The sequence below is a fragment of the Lepisosteus platostomus genome, chromosome 12 (assembly GCF_059453375.1).
Source record: "Lepisosteus platostomus isolate fLepPlt1 chromosome 12, fLepPlt1.hap1, whole genome shotgun sequence".
NCBI classification, from domain to species: domain Eukaryota; kingdom Metazoa; phylum Chordata; class Actinopteri; order Semionotiformes; family Lepisosteidae; genus Lepisosteus; species Lepisosteus platostomus.
Genome location: NC_142622.1, coordinates 44,019,302 through 44,036,108, shown reverse-complemented (window position 1 = coordinate 44,036,108; position 16,807 = coordinate 44,019,302). Strand labels below are relative to the sequence as shown.

The 16,807-nt window shown below is 38.0% G+C and overlaps 1 protein-coding gene across 9 annotated transcripts in view; it reads right to left on the bottom strand.

Annotated features, from left to right (window-relative positions):
* nek11 (NIMA-related kinase 11) overlaps positions 1-16,807 on the bottom strand; it is an 88,529-nt gene that overhangs the window by 47,755 nt on the left and 23,967 nt on the right. For all 9 annotated transcript variants that reach the window (XM_088602169.1, XM_088602163.1, XM_088602164.1 and 6 more), the window contains exons 5-12: positions 13,635-13,753; positions 12,688-12,752; positions 12,264-12,390; positions 6,778-6,927; positions 4,952-5,030; positions 2,995-3,080; positions 741-860; positions 189-282 (exon numbers count right to left, since the gene is read on the bottom strand). In XM_088602169.1, coding sequence (XP_088458295.1) covers positions 189-282; positions 741-860; positions 2,995-3,080; positions 4,952-5,030; positions 6,778-6,927; positions 12,264-12,390; positions 12,688-12,752; positions 13,635-13,753 — 840 coding nt within the window. The remainder of the gene's footprint in view (positions 1-188; positions 283-740; positions 861-2,994; positions 3,081-4,951; positions 5,031-6,777; positions 6,928-12,263; positions 12,391-12,687; positions 12,753-13,634; positions 13,754-16,807) is intronic.

Sequence of the window (16,807 nt, the reverse complement as noted above, 5' to 3'; positions counted from 1 at the left end):
CATCATATGGGGAAAACAATTGTAATCGTAGACTTCTTTTAAACTATGTTGACTATTTGTGCTTGGGAACACTTTTCGTTTGCTTCAAAAAGAATATTTATAAATACATAAAAATGAGATAATAATGATATATTTGGCCCTTATAATTTATAAGCCAAAAGCTAAAAAAATAGCTGTACAGCTCTTACATGCAGAACGTCCACACTGACATTCTGAAAGTTTCGGGACCGGAATTCTTGTATTCGGCGACAATTCTCCTGATATTTTTCTTCAGCAAGCTGCCTGTTGAACAAATGAAAATCAGGCCCGATTTACATTTATTATTTATTATTTATGAACTGTCTAAAGGTGAATAGCTTTAGAATGGTGGTGTCTGTGTTTTGCATTAGCGAGGAATGATATTTCAATTTCTTTTAAGAAACCTGCTTCTGCCTATAGAAATCTTGGAAAAAATCTTCATTGTTTTCTAGCAAAGAACTGTATCAAGTTAAAGATCAGAACATGTTACAATATGCCTCAATTACCTTTCTGTTAAATGATGAGAAACCCCAATTTATTTTCTCAATTGGGCAATTGCCCCGGGATTTTCCCTTGAGACAAAACGTAGTGGCAAGCAAGCAAGCTTGGCGTCTCAATTTTCTCCTCTCTCGTTATTCAAACCAAACTCTTAATTCTGCAGATCGCTGCCGGTAGTGCATCAGCTGTGCTCGAACCCACAGAACAAACTTCGCAGGCCTTACTTTAACTTTCTGGCTTTCTCATCTGCTGCCTGTAACTTCCGCAGTCTCATGCGCTCCCTGGGTGTCATTTTCTGAACTTCTGACTGCTCCCGCAGAGTTTCCAGGTGGACCTTTTTCTGCCTGAAAGGAACACACCGCGGCGTTTAAGCACTTTAAATGAAGCAAGCCAGAGCACAGCTTCCGGTGCTGTGCGATCACCTGGCGCATCTTCGTTATCACAGGGGGGTTTGGAGACAGAAGCGACAGAAATTTCCAGAGTGAAAACAATGTCCCTCAGCGTTAACATTTTCTGCATTCGTTGCTACCGGGCATATATAATCCAGCCGAGCTGAAAATGCATACCTTCAGAGAATTCTACACAGTACATTTCACTAATTTCTTGGCGTGGTCACAAATAGATTGCAAGTGTCTTTAATACTGCACACAATCATGACTATTCTTAATTCAATCTATATCATTTAGTACTGTGTAGAATCTTACATATTTTAGTGAGAAAAGGTCATTTACTGGCAGCTATTAACACTATTAATTCACTATAGGGAAGTAACTTTCAATCTGTGTCAAGCATTAGCAATGATTTTAGAGGCTTTTAAATAAACATGTCAATGGAGAGATTCTAGTTACATGCACGGATATGAAAATAATCTATTTTGCATCACAGTTATATTTAAGCTGTTGCAAATGTGGGTGTTTTGTAACTAACCCACCCCTTTTAGCATGCAAGGTTAAATGAGATATTTTTACTTATAAATGAATTTGACACACTCCTTCGTAGTTGTTGAGATTCTTTTCAAATCATTGAAAATTATATAGGAAAAAAAAACTTGTGAATGGAAGCATAAGTAACGTGTGCAAAGAATAAATGTAAAATCCCTGAGCATATCTCTTCATTAGCACATCCTAAATTAGGCATGCAATCACATGACCTAGGGTTACCTATTTTTATCTCCTTTGTATAACTACATATATAAAACTGACACAAAATAAAAACAGTGCTTAAAATATACACGTTTGATATACTAATACACAAATAGGCTTGTCTTCACATAACATGGAATATAACTGCATCCCACATTTTATTTAAATATCACACAAAAAAAACAATGCCCACAAAGAAAGCAAACAAGGGCAGAATACTTTTTTTTTTCTGTGAGTAGCTAAAATGACAAACTGTTAAAACATAACTGTCAATGACACTGATGATGTTTCAAGTACAGAAGTCTTCCTGAGAAATACATTCACAGACATATATTAGATTATTTCCATTACTCCTTTGGGATTTCTGTGTGCCTAGGGTCACCAGATTAAGAACAGCTCAAGAATAAATGATAGGGACAATGGAAAACCGAAGGCACACTCCATTATCATTTTACAGCTCACCTTTAATAGAATGCCCAATTAATCAGAGTTCAGAGTATTTTAAAAAGAAAGATTTTACCAGCCTTGGTAGGGTTTTGTATCTATTCTACACAGTAAGTACGCAGCCTAGTTCTCCAAAATATGAGAGCCAAGTATATTTCACGTCACATTCAGTCAGTGTACACTTTGTCCAGAAAATTGAAAAAAAAGACCAATTTTATCCTCTGAATCCAATCTGTTACAAACACAGCAGATAATAAGACAGTGCTGAGCTGTCCAGTGAATCCACTTACTGAATGTTGTTTGTAGTTCGGTATGAGTGTATTACCAGTCAGACCAATGATTTTTTAGGGAGGAAATCTAAGTATTAAGAGTTTGTATTAATATTTGTGAAAATACGACCTGTCTTGGGGGGTCATTTATTCTTACAAATAGTGGACAAGTTAAGAGTCACAAATTCTGACTTTTACATTGACTGGACAGAGTCTGTGCTGTGAGAACTGCTATTCACAGCTGCATTTTTCATGCTCAGCACAAACCATTATGACATACAGTACCTTCATTGTGAAAATGAACCGGTGTAAACGATTCTGGATGATATTTAGTTGAAACCTTATCTTCGGATTATATTTCAATCATTTCAATTTTCATATATGTTACTTATAAACAGAGGATTACATTCTTCACAAGTCAGCAAATTCACAGATTTATTCCTCATTAGAACTGCTAATACTTGAGCCACTTAAATTGCAGGCGTAAGCTATATGTTTCAGGAACTGATGTGCAAGGCTTGAGGTTTCTGAAAATGAAGGTCTTTGAGGTTTTGGGTAGGCCTTGATAAACGCAAACATTTAGAAATTGTATTTTCACTCTGAGTACAGAAACGTGTACTTACAACGCATTCCTAATTTCAGCAGCTTCTTTCTTACAGTTCACTGTTTTTTCTTTCAGTGTCATGCTTGAGAACTTGTGTTTTATATTCTGGAACAAAGAGAATCAGTCAATGTGACATCTGAGCATTCGGAATTCAAGGCTGCAAGACTAAAAGGAAGTCAACAGAAACCTGACAAGCTCTGCCTGCTGTCCTGAAAGGGTTTTTGAATATACAGAAGTCACCAACAGAATGCATAATTTGGCATAATTCTTTTTTGGAACACAAACAAGGTATATTTCACTATTCATAAATAACTTAAAATCTGCTATTTAAACATTTTGTGAATAAAAGCAGGACATGCCAAAATGTATAAAAAGTTCCTAATAATTTTGTTTCTACTACGTGAAAAAAGATTTGCATAGTATCACAAAGCTCAGGTTCAGCTCTGAAAAAAACATTAATAATAGGTTTCCGAAACACAGACAATAAAACAATAGCCTGGAGAACTGCAATCAAGAAAAAATACTTCTTCTTAAGCCTGTATTTTGTGAAGCATTCTTTGGTAGTGTGTGTTATTTTTTTTAACAGTTTGATGCTTTCAAAAATCTCTGTACAACACAGGAGAAATTTTGTTGCATTATACAAAATATTTCTAAGGCTGGTTTATCTAGCAAAGAGTAAACTGCTCTTATGAACAAAACAGAATGGAAACATTGATTTTTCTAAGTCAAATTAAACTGACATCACGCAATAACATAACAAGCCTAAGGATATCATTAAGCCTATGTATTACAAGAAATATCATTTTAATTCCATAAGAATTCCTAATAAGCCCCAATGCCACAGTAAGTAAAATTAGATGCAGTATAGCACACAAATGTCGTTAAACGTAGTTTTTTCTTGTCTCTGATCATTTTACACTAATAATTGATTTTCATCTCAAAGGGTCTCAGAGTATTTCAGATATACAGTAGGAGACCCATACCAGACCACTGAAGGGCAGCATCCAATATGCTCCCTACGAACTTCACCAGTGGAATTCAGGGTGAAATCTAGGCAGGCCAGGTTGTGCTGAGAATGGATTTCACCCAGAATACTAGAGAAACCACCCCCCACTGATTAAAAAATAATGCCACAGATTTTTTAATAACCAAGCAGTCAGGTCCTCGTTCTGAACATTTCTAAAAGTCAGCACTTCTACAGCAGCGTTCCCTGTCACCACACTGGGTGTTATACCAGCACCACCTACTGGTCTTCCAGTGCTACTTACGGCAGCAGCCTAATCTTCCTTTGACTCCTTCCTTCAATCTTCCTTCCATCCGAGTGCTGGCCAGGCCCTGCCTTACTCACATTCTGAGATCTAACAAGATCAATCTGCAGCACTCAAGAGCTCTATCAGCAGAAGGATCTGAGAAAACTACTAAGGCACTGCGACAAATACAAATCTCCTGAACTGTATTCTCACTTCAAACCAGACATGTTCTCCATCTTTCCTGAGTAATGATTCCAGGGCAGCTACTGTATCTATTATTTATGTATTCATTTGTATTTTGCTAAATAAAATGCAGCCATTATTGGTTAAAATCATTCAATGCCTAAGCAGTCCATAATTCAAGCCTAAAGGTTTTTGAAATGAGAGGACCCATTTTCCCAGAGCTGAAAAACAAAATAAACGTAAATGATCTAGTAGGTTAATATTTGGAGTGAAATGTACACATTTCCTATAGTATGTGCAAAACGTGAGTGTGGACAAATATTTTAGTGGTGACAGGGTGGGATTCCCTATTATTTCTTCATTTATTGGTGAAATAATAATAAATAAATAGTAAATTACAAAAATAATCATTTTCGTTTATTGGTGGAGCGGTGCAGTTTGAGAGCAGAAAAAAACTGCACGGATTACGCTTTTGAAAAAAGAACTGATATATTATCTTCTATTGGATGTTAATTCACAACACAAATGTCAATACAAACTTACATGTAGGTGCTCCTCAATGAATTTCATTTTCAGGATATCTGCAGCCGACAGTCTTAATGAAGGATCCTTGTTCAGCATGCTAATAACAGAGAAACCCTAGGCATTAGACAACCTTTTCGTGGTGCCATAATAAAATTTTTAATCTCATGTATATGCTGGCAGCGAATAATACATTTGATTATCATTTAATTCTTCTGTACTGACTGAAACAAAAAAAACCTGATTTAATTTGCTGATTAAAGTTGAACTCCCTGTTTGCTACTGCGCACTGAGGGAAGAAAAGCTTGGAAGCTTGGCTTTGGTAGGACTGTATTAAAACAGGAACCCCTTTAGAGTTTTACTCTGGTATACTATCACTGTACGAGAGCAAAGTGCTGTTAAACCCTTGAGAAAGTAAATGCATGATGTTACAAAAGGCAAAAGCTTTGTTGACCACAGAAACAGCTTAAAGAGCTGTATTGTACTGCAGTTTAAAGGAAATCTCAGCTTACTGTTGGTGACCCCTCCCACCCTCTTCATTCCCAACCGCTACCTTCAGGGAGGTTTTTAGAGTGCCTATGGCCTAGAAAATGTATCCAAGCAATCTTTTGTTCCCTGTGCAATTGGTGTATTAAACACAGCTAAGTGACTGCTTTCTATATGAATCTGACTCATACAATGTTAGTGTAATATGGGCAGAGAAAGATGTGTGTACTGTGTATGCAGTACATGTACTATATTGTTGTATTGCTACATTGTAATGTTTGTAGTTTTTTATGTTGATGCTGATAAAATAAAAAAATCACCCTTTTGGATAGACAATAAAGTAATATAAAAATGTTAAAATGTAATGTTACATGTAGGACACAGTCTGAACAACCCACAGAACCGTATAATGAGGATTGTACACTTAAATGGTACTGAGCACAAACATATTTCAATAGAACTACTTTGATTTGTCAGTGTTATAGCCCATGAAATCCCCAAGGATAAAACTACACATCACCTATAAAACACTATTTAAAGGGCATGCATGTCCAAAGCTATTTTTCATAATTATAACGGATCCGCTTTTTGAAAGAAGAGTGTGAGAAAATAAAAGGTTACTCTGCAAACTGCGCTCTGGAGAGCCTCTCCTGTTGGCAGACCGCAGAGTCCACAGCAGTACAATTACTTCAGATTATTGTAGACAACGGAAGAGAGACTTCTTACCAAACGTTTTTGGTAAGAGATAAACCACACGAGTGTTAAATCGGCTTTAGAATCCACAACGTTTTGAGAGCTAAGTGAAAGATTTTTTAGAAACATTTCGCCATTTGATCTTTAAATGCAGTGCATCGAAGGACCCATAGATCCATTTTAAATCAAAGTAATTCAACAAAATATATTTTCATTGATGAAACAGCAATTAGTTGATCAATTTAACTTGTCGTCTTTATTGTTTTTTGCAATTTATTGAAATTATTTATGATTATTATAAGTGTATATGTGTATATGTTACATAAATTGCTGTCAAATTATTTTATTAATTATAATTGCTTACACTTATATAGCGTTTTTCTGGACACTCCACTCAAAGCGCTTTACAGGTAATGGGGACTCCCCTCCACCACCACCAATGTGCAGCCCCACCATTTTGGTTTCAGACTATAAAAAGATCTAGCCATTCTTTGTCTCAAGTGAATGTGTAATTATTATCTGAACTGACATACTGTATATAATAGAGTTTAAGATTGCCTTGTAAGAATGAGTCCAGATGTTTTCTTCCATTAACAGTGGGCAAAACGTATTTCTTGAGTGATACTGATTTCTTGTTACACCAAAAAAAGTAGGTCGAGAAACCTTACCCCTGTAAGATCGAGTTAAGCTCTTCTGAATATCTGTCTGGCAGGACCGGAGTTTTCCCCTCCACAATTTTCATGACAACAGATAAGAAATTATGGCCGTTGAATGCATGCTCCAAACAGCACATCTCATACAGTATGCATCCCAGAGACCTGCAAAACAAACCTGCCCTTTCAATCTCTGCATGGTAACAGAATAGACGCAGTCCAGAATTTCTCAACTCCCGCAGAACAAGACTGCTGGTGCAAATTACGATATGTGGACAATACTACTGACATTCAAACTTTAAGTAGAATTATTGTTTCTGAAAGTCAAAATAACAAAACTCAGGTGCTCGACTTGAGTAAAATCTCTGGAAGGGAATTGTGTGCAAAAGATTTGCACTTTCGGATTTTCTTTTATTTTTAAAAAACGGTGTTGAAGTTTCCCTCTTTGTGTTCTTGTGAACATATGAACATTATACAAACCACAATGTACAGTAAATGTATTGGCTATGTTTGTATGCTTGCCTTGCTTAGGCAATTTAAAGCAAGAGCAGTGAAGTTGCTCAGGTATTGATCCTGATGTTTTCATAAGCTGCCTTTGTATTGAGAATTTTCTCAATATCGTCTTTCTTAATTCAGACTATTGTCTTAAGAACGTATCTTCCCTGCCGACTTAACACTTGGGTCATTAAGTCCTTACTAAACCACAATTCAAGACATGTTCTGAATATGTTCAAATATGCTTTGTGGGTGAGTTCACTACTGACTGCCGTTGTCATCAGTGGCAACACATTGAAATTCCACTTACAAGCGGATCTCCATCCATCCACCAACCACATCACCCAAATCAGGGTCAAGAGGGAGCCAGAGCCTATCCCAGCAAGCAACAGGCACAAGGCAGGACACACCCTGGGCAGGACACCAGTCTGTCACAGGACACACACAGACACACACCCTGGGCAGGACACCAGTCCGTCACAGGACACACACAGACACACACCCTGGGCAGGACACCAGTCCGTCACAGGACACACACAGACACACACCCTGGGCAGGACACCAGTCCGTCACAGGACACACACAGACACACACCCTGGACAGGACACCAGTCTGTCACAGGACACACACAGACACACACCCTGGGCAGGACACCAGTCCGTCACAGGACACACACAGACACACACCCTGGGCAGGACACCAGTCTGTCACAGGACACACACACAGACACACACCCTGGGCAGGACACCAGTCTGTCACAGGACACACACAGACACACACCCTGGGCAGGACACCAGTCCGTCACAGGACACACACAGACACACACCCTGGGCAGGACACCAGTCTGTCACAGGACACACACACAGACACACACCAGAGCTCATTTTCGCAGTAGCCAATTAACCTACTGTACCTAAATTGAACCCAGGGCTCCACAGAACAGTGCTAACCCGTGCACCACCAAGCCGGCCTATACTGATTTCATTCCACATATTTTTTACATTCAGTAAAATCAAAACTGAACAGAATTCATCTGCCTTTTTAAAGGCACGTGATGATAACGATGTCCTCATACCTGTGAATCTAACATTGTCACCAGAAGATTTAATATTTCAGGCTCCTAACCACTATACTGAGGATTCATCCAAAAATATATACTGTAGAAGACCCGAATGAGTCTTTTCATTATTCCAGTATTGAGCTTATTGACACTGCAGAAGTATTTAAAGTTCTGTGCAATTTTTTGCAATGTTATAGCTTGTAGGTGGGAAACCTTTTGCAGATCATGCACATTGTCATCTTCAAGTTTTGGTAAAAATATATAAGGAAAGTGTAGCAAAACAGTACGTGTAAACATGCGGTTAACATGCAGTTAAAACACAATTTTCCTTGGTTAAGCACGTTGTTCTTGTTGTTTTGAAATTCATAGCATAGCATAGATGTCTCTGATATCTTGCCTGGTGTTAAAAGAACATTAAAAACCCTCTAATTCTATGCAAATAAAACCTGGATAAAACCTAGTCTGAATTCACTGAAGTGATTTAGTATGCAGTGAGCATATGCCATATGCCTTTTCTTAAAATGAAAAGGCAATATTCTCTTTTGAAAAGGAAATCAAACTTCAAATATTGACCTACCCAATTCCGGCAGCCCTCATTTCTAATAAAAAGCAAGTTATGCTCTGGCCTCGCCTTTTCATTTTTGGGCTGATGGCACACAGGTCAGATTCTGAATGACTGCACGCTCAGCAAGACACATGACAGGTACATATCATTACAGACATAGACAAGTCTATACCCTTTTGCTATGTACTGTACAATAAGGAGGACGCAGTGTCATAGATGTCAAATCCTTATTCTCACATTGAATTTTTAGGTGAAATTAAATAATTTAATTCATATGATTTCATTCTTAACAGCTATACTCATGCATAGAAGGAAGTACATCGCTCAGGGTTAATTGACGTAATAAAACATTTGAAATAATCTTCCACTTTGTTGTCACTCCTGTTGTTCTGCGGCCCACAGAAGATGGAGACTGTCTCTCTCAACTAATAAAATGTAACATCTGATTTGCCTCCAAGCATGTAGACTGTTTTCATGCTGTCCAGGAGCTACAATCACTGTGCTGATGTGCACATTATTTCTGCCAGTTTGAAAATGATTACATACAGTAGATGACTCAGATCCTGGGTCAGGTCCTGGGGCAGTGTGGTGACCCTTTACCTTCCAGGTTCTCTCCTGCCTGCAGGGCAGCTCTTTCACAGCTTCCCGGCACCACTGCTGTTAACGAGCACAGCCGGCGCCAATTAACTCCAAATGATTCCATCTTCATTCCACACCTTTTCCCCGCGACTATTTAAACCCCCTGCTCACTGCTACTGGTGCTTGGTATCAGGATTTCATCTGCCCTGCCCTGCCCTGCCCTGCCCTGCCCTGCCCTGCCCTGCCCTGCCCTGCCCTGCCCTGCCCTGCCCTGCCCTGCCCAAACCCTCTCGACCACATCTGGATTCCCTCACCTGTGACTCTTTGGCTTTGGATTCCTCGCGACCTCTCTCTCGTCTCGCCCCTCTCGGAATTGTTTGCCAGGTAACTATGGTAAACTGGTAAACTATACCAGACTATACTGGTAAGCTATGCCAGAATCTAGACAGATCATTAATATGGATGAGTATGGGCAGTGGTCCTAGAACTGACCCCTGTGGTACTCCACTACTTATGTCATCCCAATGTAAAGGGCTCCTTTAGCATCTTATATTCATATACTCCAGCTGTGTGTTAAAGGTCATTTAATTAATGAGGTTGGTGCTTTTATCCCAAACAACTCACATTTATACTTGTTTATACAGCAGGGTATTTTACTGGCAGAGTCTGAATGAACTTCCTTTCTCAGAGGTGGAACATTTGGGATCTGAACCCACAGCTTTCTATGTGATTCTCTCAGACAGGCCACCTTCAATTATCCCTACAGCATTATACTGTACCTACATTAATCAAGCTCAATCAAGCTCAATTCAGATATTACTAAATGAGTAACATCTTTTGTTGTCCTATCTTTAATGATAAATAATATGAATCTCTAATTCTGAATCAATATCAATTTGTCAATGTTAACTCAAATACCAAATACTTCACACCTGGTGCTAGTATAATATCACCTGTTGAGCCCAGTATTTTGTTATATCAAGGAACAAAACTATTCAATCAACATTATCAGTCTGCTCACTAATTAATATGTTAATACTTAAGTATTATGTAAAACATAAGATTGCTTGAATTGCTTCCAGCCATAACATTTGTGTTCATGGTGTAAATTGTATTACTCCTGTTGCTGTTGCTATGACTAATTGACACATTAGTGTTCTTCTATTTAAAGGAAGCCATGTGTTTGTATATATACTGTAAATCCAGACTCATGTGTACTGAGTTTCATCATACTTGTTAATAGGACATGTGAGTGTTTTCTACGTAGAAGATGATTTTAGCATGGTAAACAGATCATTAGAAAATAGAACTGGAGAACTCCTATGCTGATAGTACAAATATGATAAATTCATCATAGGAATTACTGAGGTTTAAATGGTAGTTGATTTAATTAATATTACAGATGGTCACTAGTAATATTTTCTTCTGACCATCCTACATATGAATAGTCATATCAGATACACAGTCTTGATTTCACATGGCTATTTTTTTTTTTTCTCCTTTCTTTAGGAATCATCATCTGTATTTGTCTGCATAAAATATGAATTCATAACAACGCTGACAAAGATTAAAATGCTGAAGGTGCTTGACGCATAAATTATGATAGAGTGCCTGAGGTTAGATGTACAGTATTATTGAGATTCCAGCTTGGTTGTCCTCCTACCCGGGAGAAATATTATTTCCTACTCTATTTGAAAATTAATCAGCATTTCCCAAGTAAGAAAACATGTAGAAGTAAATATTCAAATGATTATGTGTGCAGAAGAAGGAGGAAATATAATCAATTAAGTCTTTCCTAATACAATTTTAATTGTTTTATTGTGACTTGCATGGGATTTTGCTTGGATGGAATAAGTCTTATTCCTTCTTCGTAAGCATTGTATATACTGTACTGTCAACTGCACTGTAATAAGTGTGACATGTTACTGATGCATTACTGTATGTGTCATAGTATTCAGTTATACTCTTTCCTTTTTTGTACTGAATGGAAAGCATGTGAACATACCATTACATTTCACTGACATTACAAACATTACATTTCTGCTTATACAATAATACTGGATGAAGAGCTGCCGGTACGCAGAACACACAAACACAAGCAACTTCCTCTGCGTATGAGGAACTGACTGAACTTTTTTGGTCATTTAAGATGAGGTTTTCCATAGGTCAGTGTTTTCAATTAATTAGTGTTTTAAAACTGTGGTATGACAAGATAGCTCTACACTTTAATCAATTTCACTCAAAAATAAATAAAGTGAATTCTAGCGGTGCACAAGTTTAGTACTCAGCTGTAGCCACTAAAGCAAACTTGTACTCACGCAGAAAATGACTGCGTAGCAAGTTACTAGTAGAAGGATGGACAGGAAATGCAGTAATAAAATACACATTTACAGTAATTTTAAGTCTTGTTATTTTTTAGTTCTACAAAAGTGTGTGCTTGTTTTGTACAAGGGTGAAATCTTTAGGGTTTAACTGTTGCATTTACATTTTAACTAGACCCTAACGGTCACACTGGCAATTCTGCTCATTAAAAAAAAAAAGATTAAGTGACCAAAATTACAGACTTGTTACAAAGGACATACAGTACGCAATCTTAAAGCTCTTGTTATCGTTCGTGTGTTCAGTTTTGGATTTGTCCAAGTCGAGCAAATATCCAGGAGTGACCCCCCTCCGGAGAAGATCTGGGGGAGCGGCTCTCTGCCGTGTTCTTCTTCGTTACCACGACGCAAGCAGGGAGCCGAAAGACGCGGTTTCCACCGGCTGCCTGTCTGAACACTCCCGCACTGGCAAGAACGTACTCACCACACATCGGACTTGGAGTCATACCCCTGGTGGCTGAGGACCTCTGGGCTCATGTAGTACGGAGTGCCTGTGAAAGTCGTGGCCAGGTCACAGGAGCCCATGAGAAGACGAGAAACTCCAAAATCTCCTAAACGGGAGAAACGCACTGTGTGAACGAGAGAGGGTACTGAATGCACTCCTAAGCTGTTACCATTGGACGTAAGGTGTACCGTGTAGTATGTAAGAATGACACTTTGGGTATATACTGTATATATCCATTTAAATCCATCATTTTCCCTGGATTGGTGCCTTTCTTTGTCAGAGAAAATGGAGAAATGCTGCATGCAAGCATTCCAGCTCCTAACTTATTAAAAAGCTCTTCTTTGGAGACTCTGCACAGATAAGCAAACATCCAGGCGTGTCCACTGAGGAAGGACGATCTTACCTATTTTCACAATGTTATTTTTCAGGAAAATATTTTTTGTTTTTAAATCCCTGTGCAATATCCTCCTGAAAAGCAAAACAAGAAAACATAGGAAACATTAAAACCTACCACAATACACTTCTTTAAAATAGTTTGTTTTAAAATTGAGGAAAACTGTATAGCCAGAGCCTTTTAACACTCGACGTTAGACTAGGTGCATGTGGGTACAGGCCCCTACTGCAGAACCCGCTGGATACCTAGCACTTTAGCTTTTATTATTATTTTTCTAATTATTTTTATTTTTTATTCATGTTGTTCACTTTGAGCATAATTTATCTCATTCAGATCCAGTGAAACTTTTATCTCCATGAGAGAGCAGAGTTTATCTGAACTGTTAATTACAGTACAATAAAACCGCAAGGCTGTTCATGATGTGGTTTGCTTGGTTTTTTTTTTGCCGTAAAAGTATGGCTTGGATCCAGAAGGAAACCAACACTCTCAGAAAACAATTTATTATTGCTGGCAAATCAGAGGTACAAACTCTAAGTGACAGCCAAAAACCTGAAGGGAATTTCAATTGAACAATCTGCCAAAGGAACTTTATCATTACCGAGAGTGAGGAGGATTTCAGCAGCAATCAAAGTGGCTATCCACTGTAAGTGTGGACTATTAAACTTGGTGGTTTGTTAGAAAAGAAAGTGGACCCCAGCTGTCAACCTCTGGCAGAGCCAGGAGACTCTTCAAACTTTTTTACTTTTGGCTTTTTTTTTTAATATTTTGATTTTTTTTTAGTCAATTCATTTTCATGAGAAAATTAATTCTGGCTGTCAGCCTTACATACCACACTTTCTGATTCCCCTAAATGCTCAGGGATGCTGTATACTGTATGTTGGTTTCAGTACACTAGCAAAGCATCTACGTTTTTAAAAAAAATATGCATAAAAATCAAATCAGTATTATAGAGTTACCTCTCATGCATATAGTGAACGCCTAGCAAGAGCTGTATAAACCACTCCGTTATCTGGCTTTCAGGACATGACTTTTTAGTTTCTTTGTACTCTTCGATTTTACATTCCAGGTCTTTATCCTGAAACACATGCACACAAACAGTTAGCAATCGGAACTCACCGTTATGTGCCTAAACCAAAACAAACAATACAAGAAGACCGATTTAGGTACAAATAGCAGAAGCGTGTCAGTGTACAAAGAACGTCTCTTTGAAAGCTGTTGGTTTACTGTGTTGTTCACGTTGGTAACAATTCAACCTTTGAGTGCTTTTTCACATGATTAAAGTAACCATTAAAAACAAAAGCACAGAGCCTAAAACCGTGCTCTGAATAATAGAAATGCAGAGGGCTTTCCCTTGCTTTCTGTTTCCTGAAATTTAGTCCTCCCAATACCCTGTAATAAATAACATTTCTTTAGTTTTACCGTTTCATCTTCCCATTCTTATTGACAAAACTGCACTGTGACCACTATGCATTGTGTTGATAAAGGCAGTGAGTGACATGAGACAGTGAGCAGGCTCCAGGGCATGAATATACAGTAGCATATTCCTGTGAATTGGTGTATTGGCTTCAAAGCAGTTACAATGAGGTTCAAAATCGGTTATGCAGAGAACACTGAACAAATTACAGGCACCTAAACAATTCTGGGAACACTGATTTATAACACTATGTGCCCGTATGTTGTTTATTAACTGCATGTTTAATTTTGTCAAGACAAAGCATTCCGTTATATATAAATACAATGGAATATTAGTTTCCAAGGGAAAACTCCAAAGCCACAAAAATTCATTTAATGTGCCATGACATTTCTTGTAGTTTACAACTTTGCACTACAGTATTTCTTTATGATTGTATGCAAAGCTTTTTTTTTTACAATACAAAAGCCGTGCTCTTGTACTCTACTACTCATGACTGAAACTGTGTAGTACTCTTAAGTGGCCTGAGTTTCCTGGCCATTAGCTGGAGTCACAAGGGATGTCTGACTGACTGCATTTCATGCCTTCAAAGCTTACAGCTCTGTTAAATTCCAGTTAAAAAAACAACAAAACCCCAGAGGAAACCAGAGGCAATTTGAATCAGTGAGCATCTGAGGTGCCCAAATGCACTGCAGAATTAGAACAAAACAATCCTCTGACTGTAGCATTATCCCTCACTTCATGAAGCACAGAAAGTATATTAAAGACAGGGAGGAACAGAGGTCAGTGCTTCCAGGTCTGCATACAACACGAAATCCACATGCTCATGAACAAATGAAATTGGGGTCAGGTGAAAGCGCATTTTGACAATGTAGATTGTAAGTTCTGGACATGTTGTTAGTCTTTGATGATTCATTTATCATCCACAGGCAACACAGCTGCCTTGCTTCACTCAGAAGGAAAGGGATTAGATTAAAAACACACAGTATTTTAGATCACCGGTTTTGATAACATAATGCCATGATCAGACTCACACATTTTATACTTTTGTCAGAAATGGGATTGAAAAAAAGTGAAATACTTCTTCAAGACATGCAGCCAATTACTACATATAGTGGTTTTAAATATATTTGCTGATTTCAGCCTATGGATATTAAATTTCACAGGGCTCCAAAAGTACAGTCAATTTAATCAATCAATTTAATAAAGCCCCACTGGCTTTATGAAAATGATATACACAAAGAAAAATAACAATACATTCCAAGTGCTTTTTTTTAAGTTTAGTTTTCCTTTCATCAAAAGTGTTGGATATTGGTACCCACTGTTATGAAACAGTAGTGATGGAAAAAACGCATGATGCTGAACTCTAATAGTATCACATTTCCAGCTACCAGTTTCCAGCTTTTTTCTAATCAATGTAGGGTGGGCCCAAAAAAAATAATACTGCAGCTCTGTCTTGTTATCCTTTTGTCATTCTGCCTTTCTGTCAATCTAACCATGGTGCTCTGTACACCAGTATCCACAGGTTCTGTTCCACACCCGGACGCTTCATCCTTCAGGCTTCTTGAGGATTCCTCATCGTGGCTGCAGCAGCAATGCGCAATCTGCACACTCCGGCTCCTATTAACTTGGTTTGGAGGAGCTCCTCAGGGCACTCCATACCTTGACACTTTGAGATCAAGAGACTCCATATAGCACAAGCCCCGTGAGACTACAGTGAGGCTGCACACATTACCCCACTTGATTGCTGGGTTTTCTTGCTTTCAGAAAGAACATGGCATATTTTGTGCTTTGGATTTTCACAAATTGCCTCGGAGTGGATTAAAATCCATTCAGTTTCTTTGTCTGGTTTCCCCAAACGTGAAACTCAATCCAGGAGTAACGTAACACTTTGTGATTCTGTTTCTTGATCTTCTTCCTTAGTAGGAGTTTCAATTCTAAAGCAGATATGAGCTATAAATATTGACGGGACTTCGGTATCTAGCCAGTCAGATTTAAAAAATGTGGCTGTCATTCCTGTCCTGTGTGAGTTTGAATAATCAACACCATTTTATAACTGCAAATTCGGCAATTACTGGATCTGTTTTCCAAAACGGAGAAATATATTTTATAGTGTAGTGGCATAAGCAATTCATTAACCACAAAACAGGCCCAAGAGCTTGTCACTGGAAATTATTTAAGAGAAATATAACTAATTTCATTGTACATTGCATGTGGCCTGGATTTATTTTAAGATGTCTGCTCAGAATTTATTAGTTCTAGCAATATTACAGATACATTGTTGTGTTGTTGTCATAAAGTAGAAAAGTAATAATCACTGTGCGTACATGTGCTTTTAATGAAAATGTAATTCATTATTTACAAAAACACTTATAAAGCAAAGTAGCATTTTTACTTTGCTTCATTGGATGCATAAGAAAACACAATAAATTCTACTGGTTATAAGGCTCATTTGTTGGGTTTTAGATGTCTATCGGTATGTATTTAATGTGCAATATGAAAAATAAACTGTAGATCACAATAACAATAAATTGCATGTATATTGCGCTTTTTAATCCCACAGCAATTTACATCTAGGAAGAGACCAGCTTTACCCATCTCTGCGGTGCAGCTCCCACATGGGTGACACATGGCAGCCATCATCCACAGTCCCACCACACAGCCAGCCACCTAGAGAAACTGCTTCACCTACTGATTTCAGCTGGTATTTAAGCCATA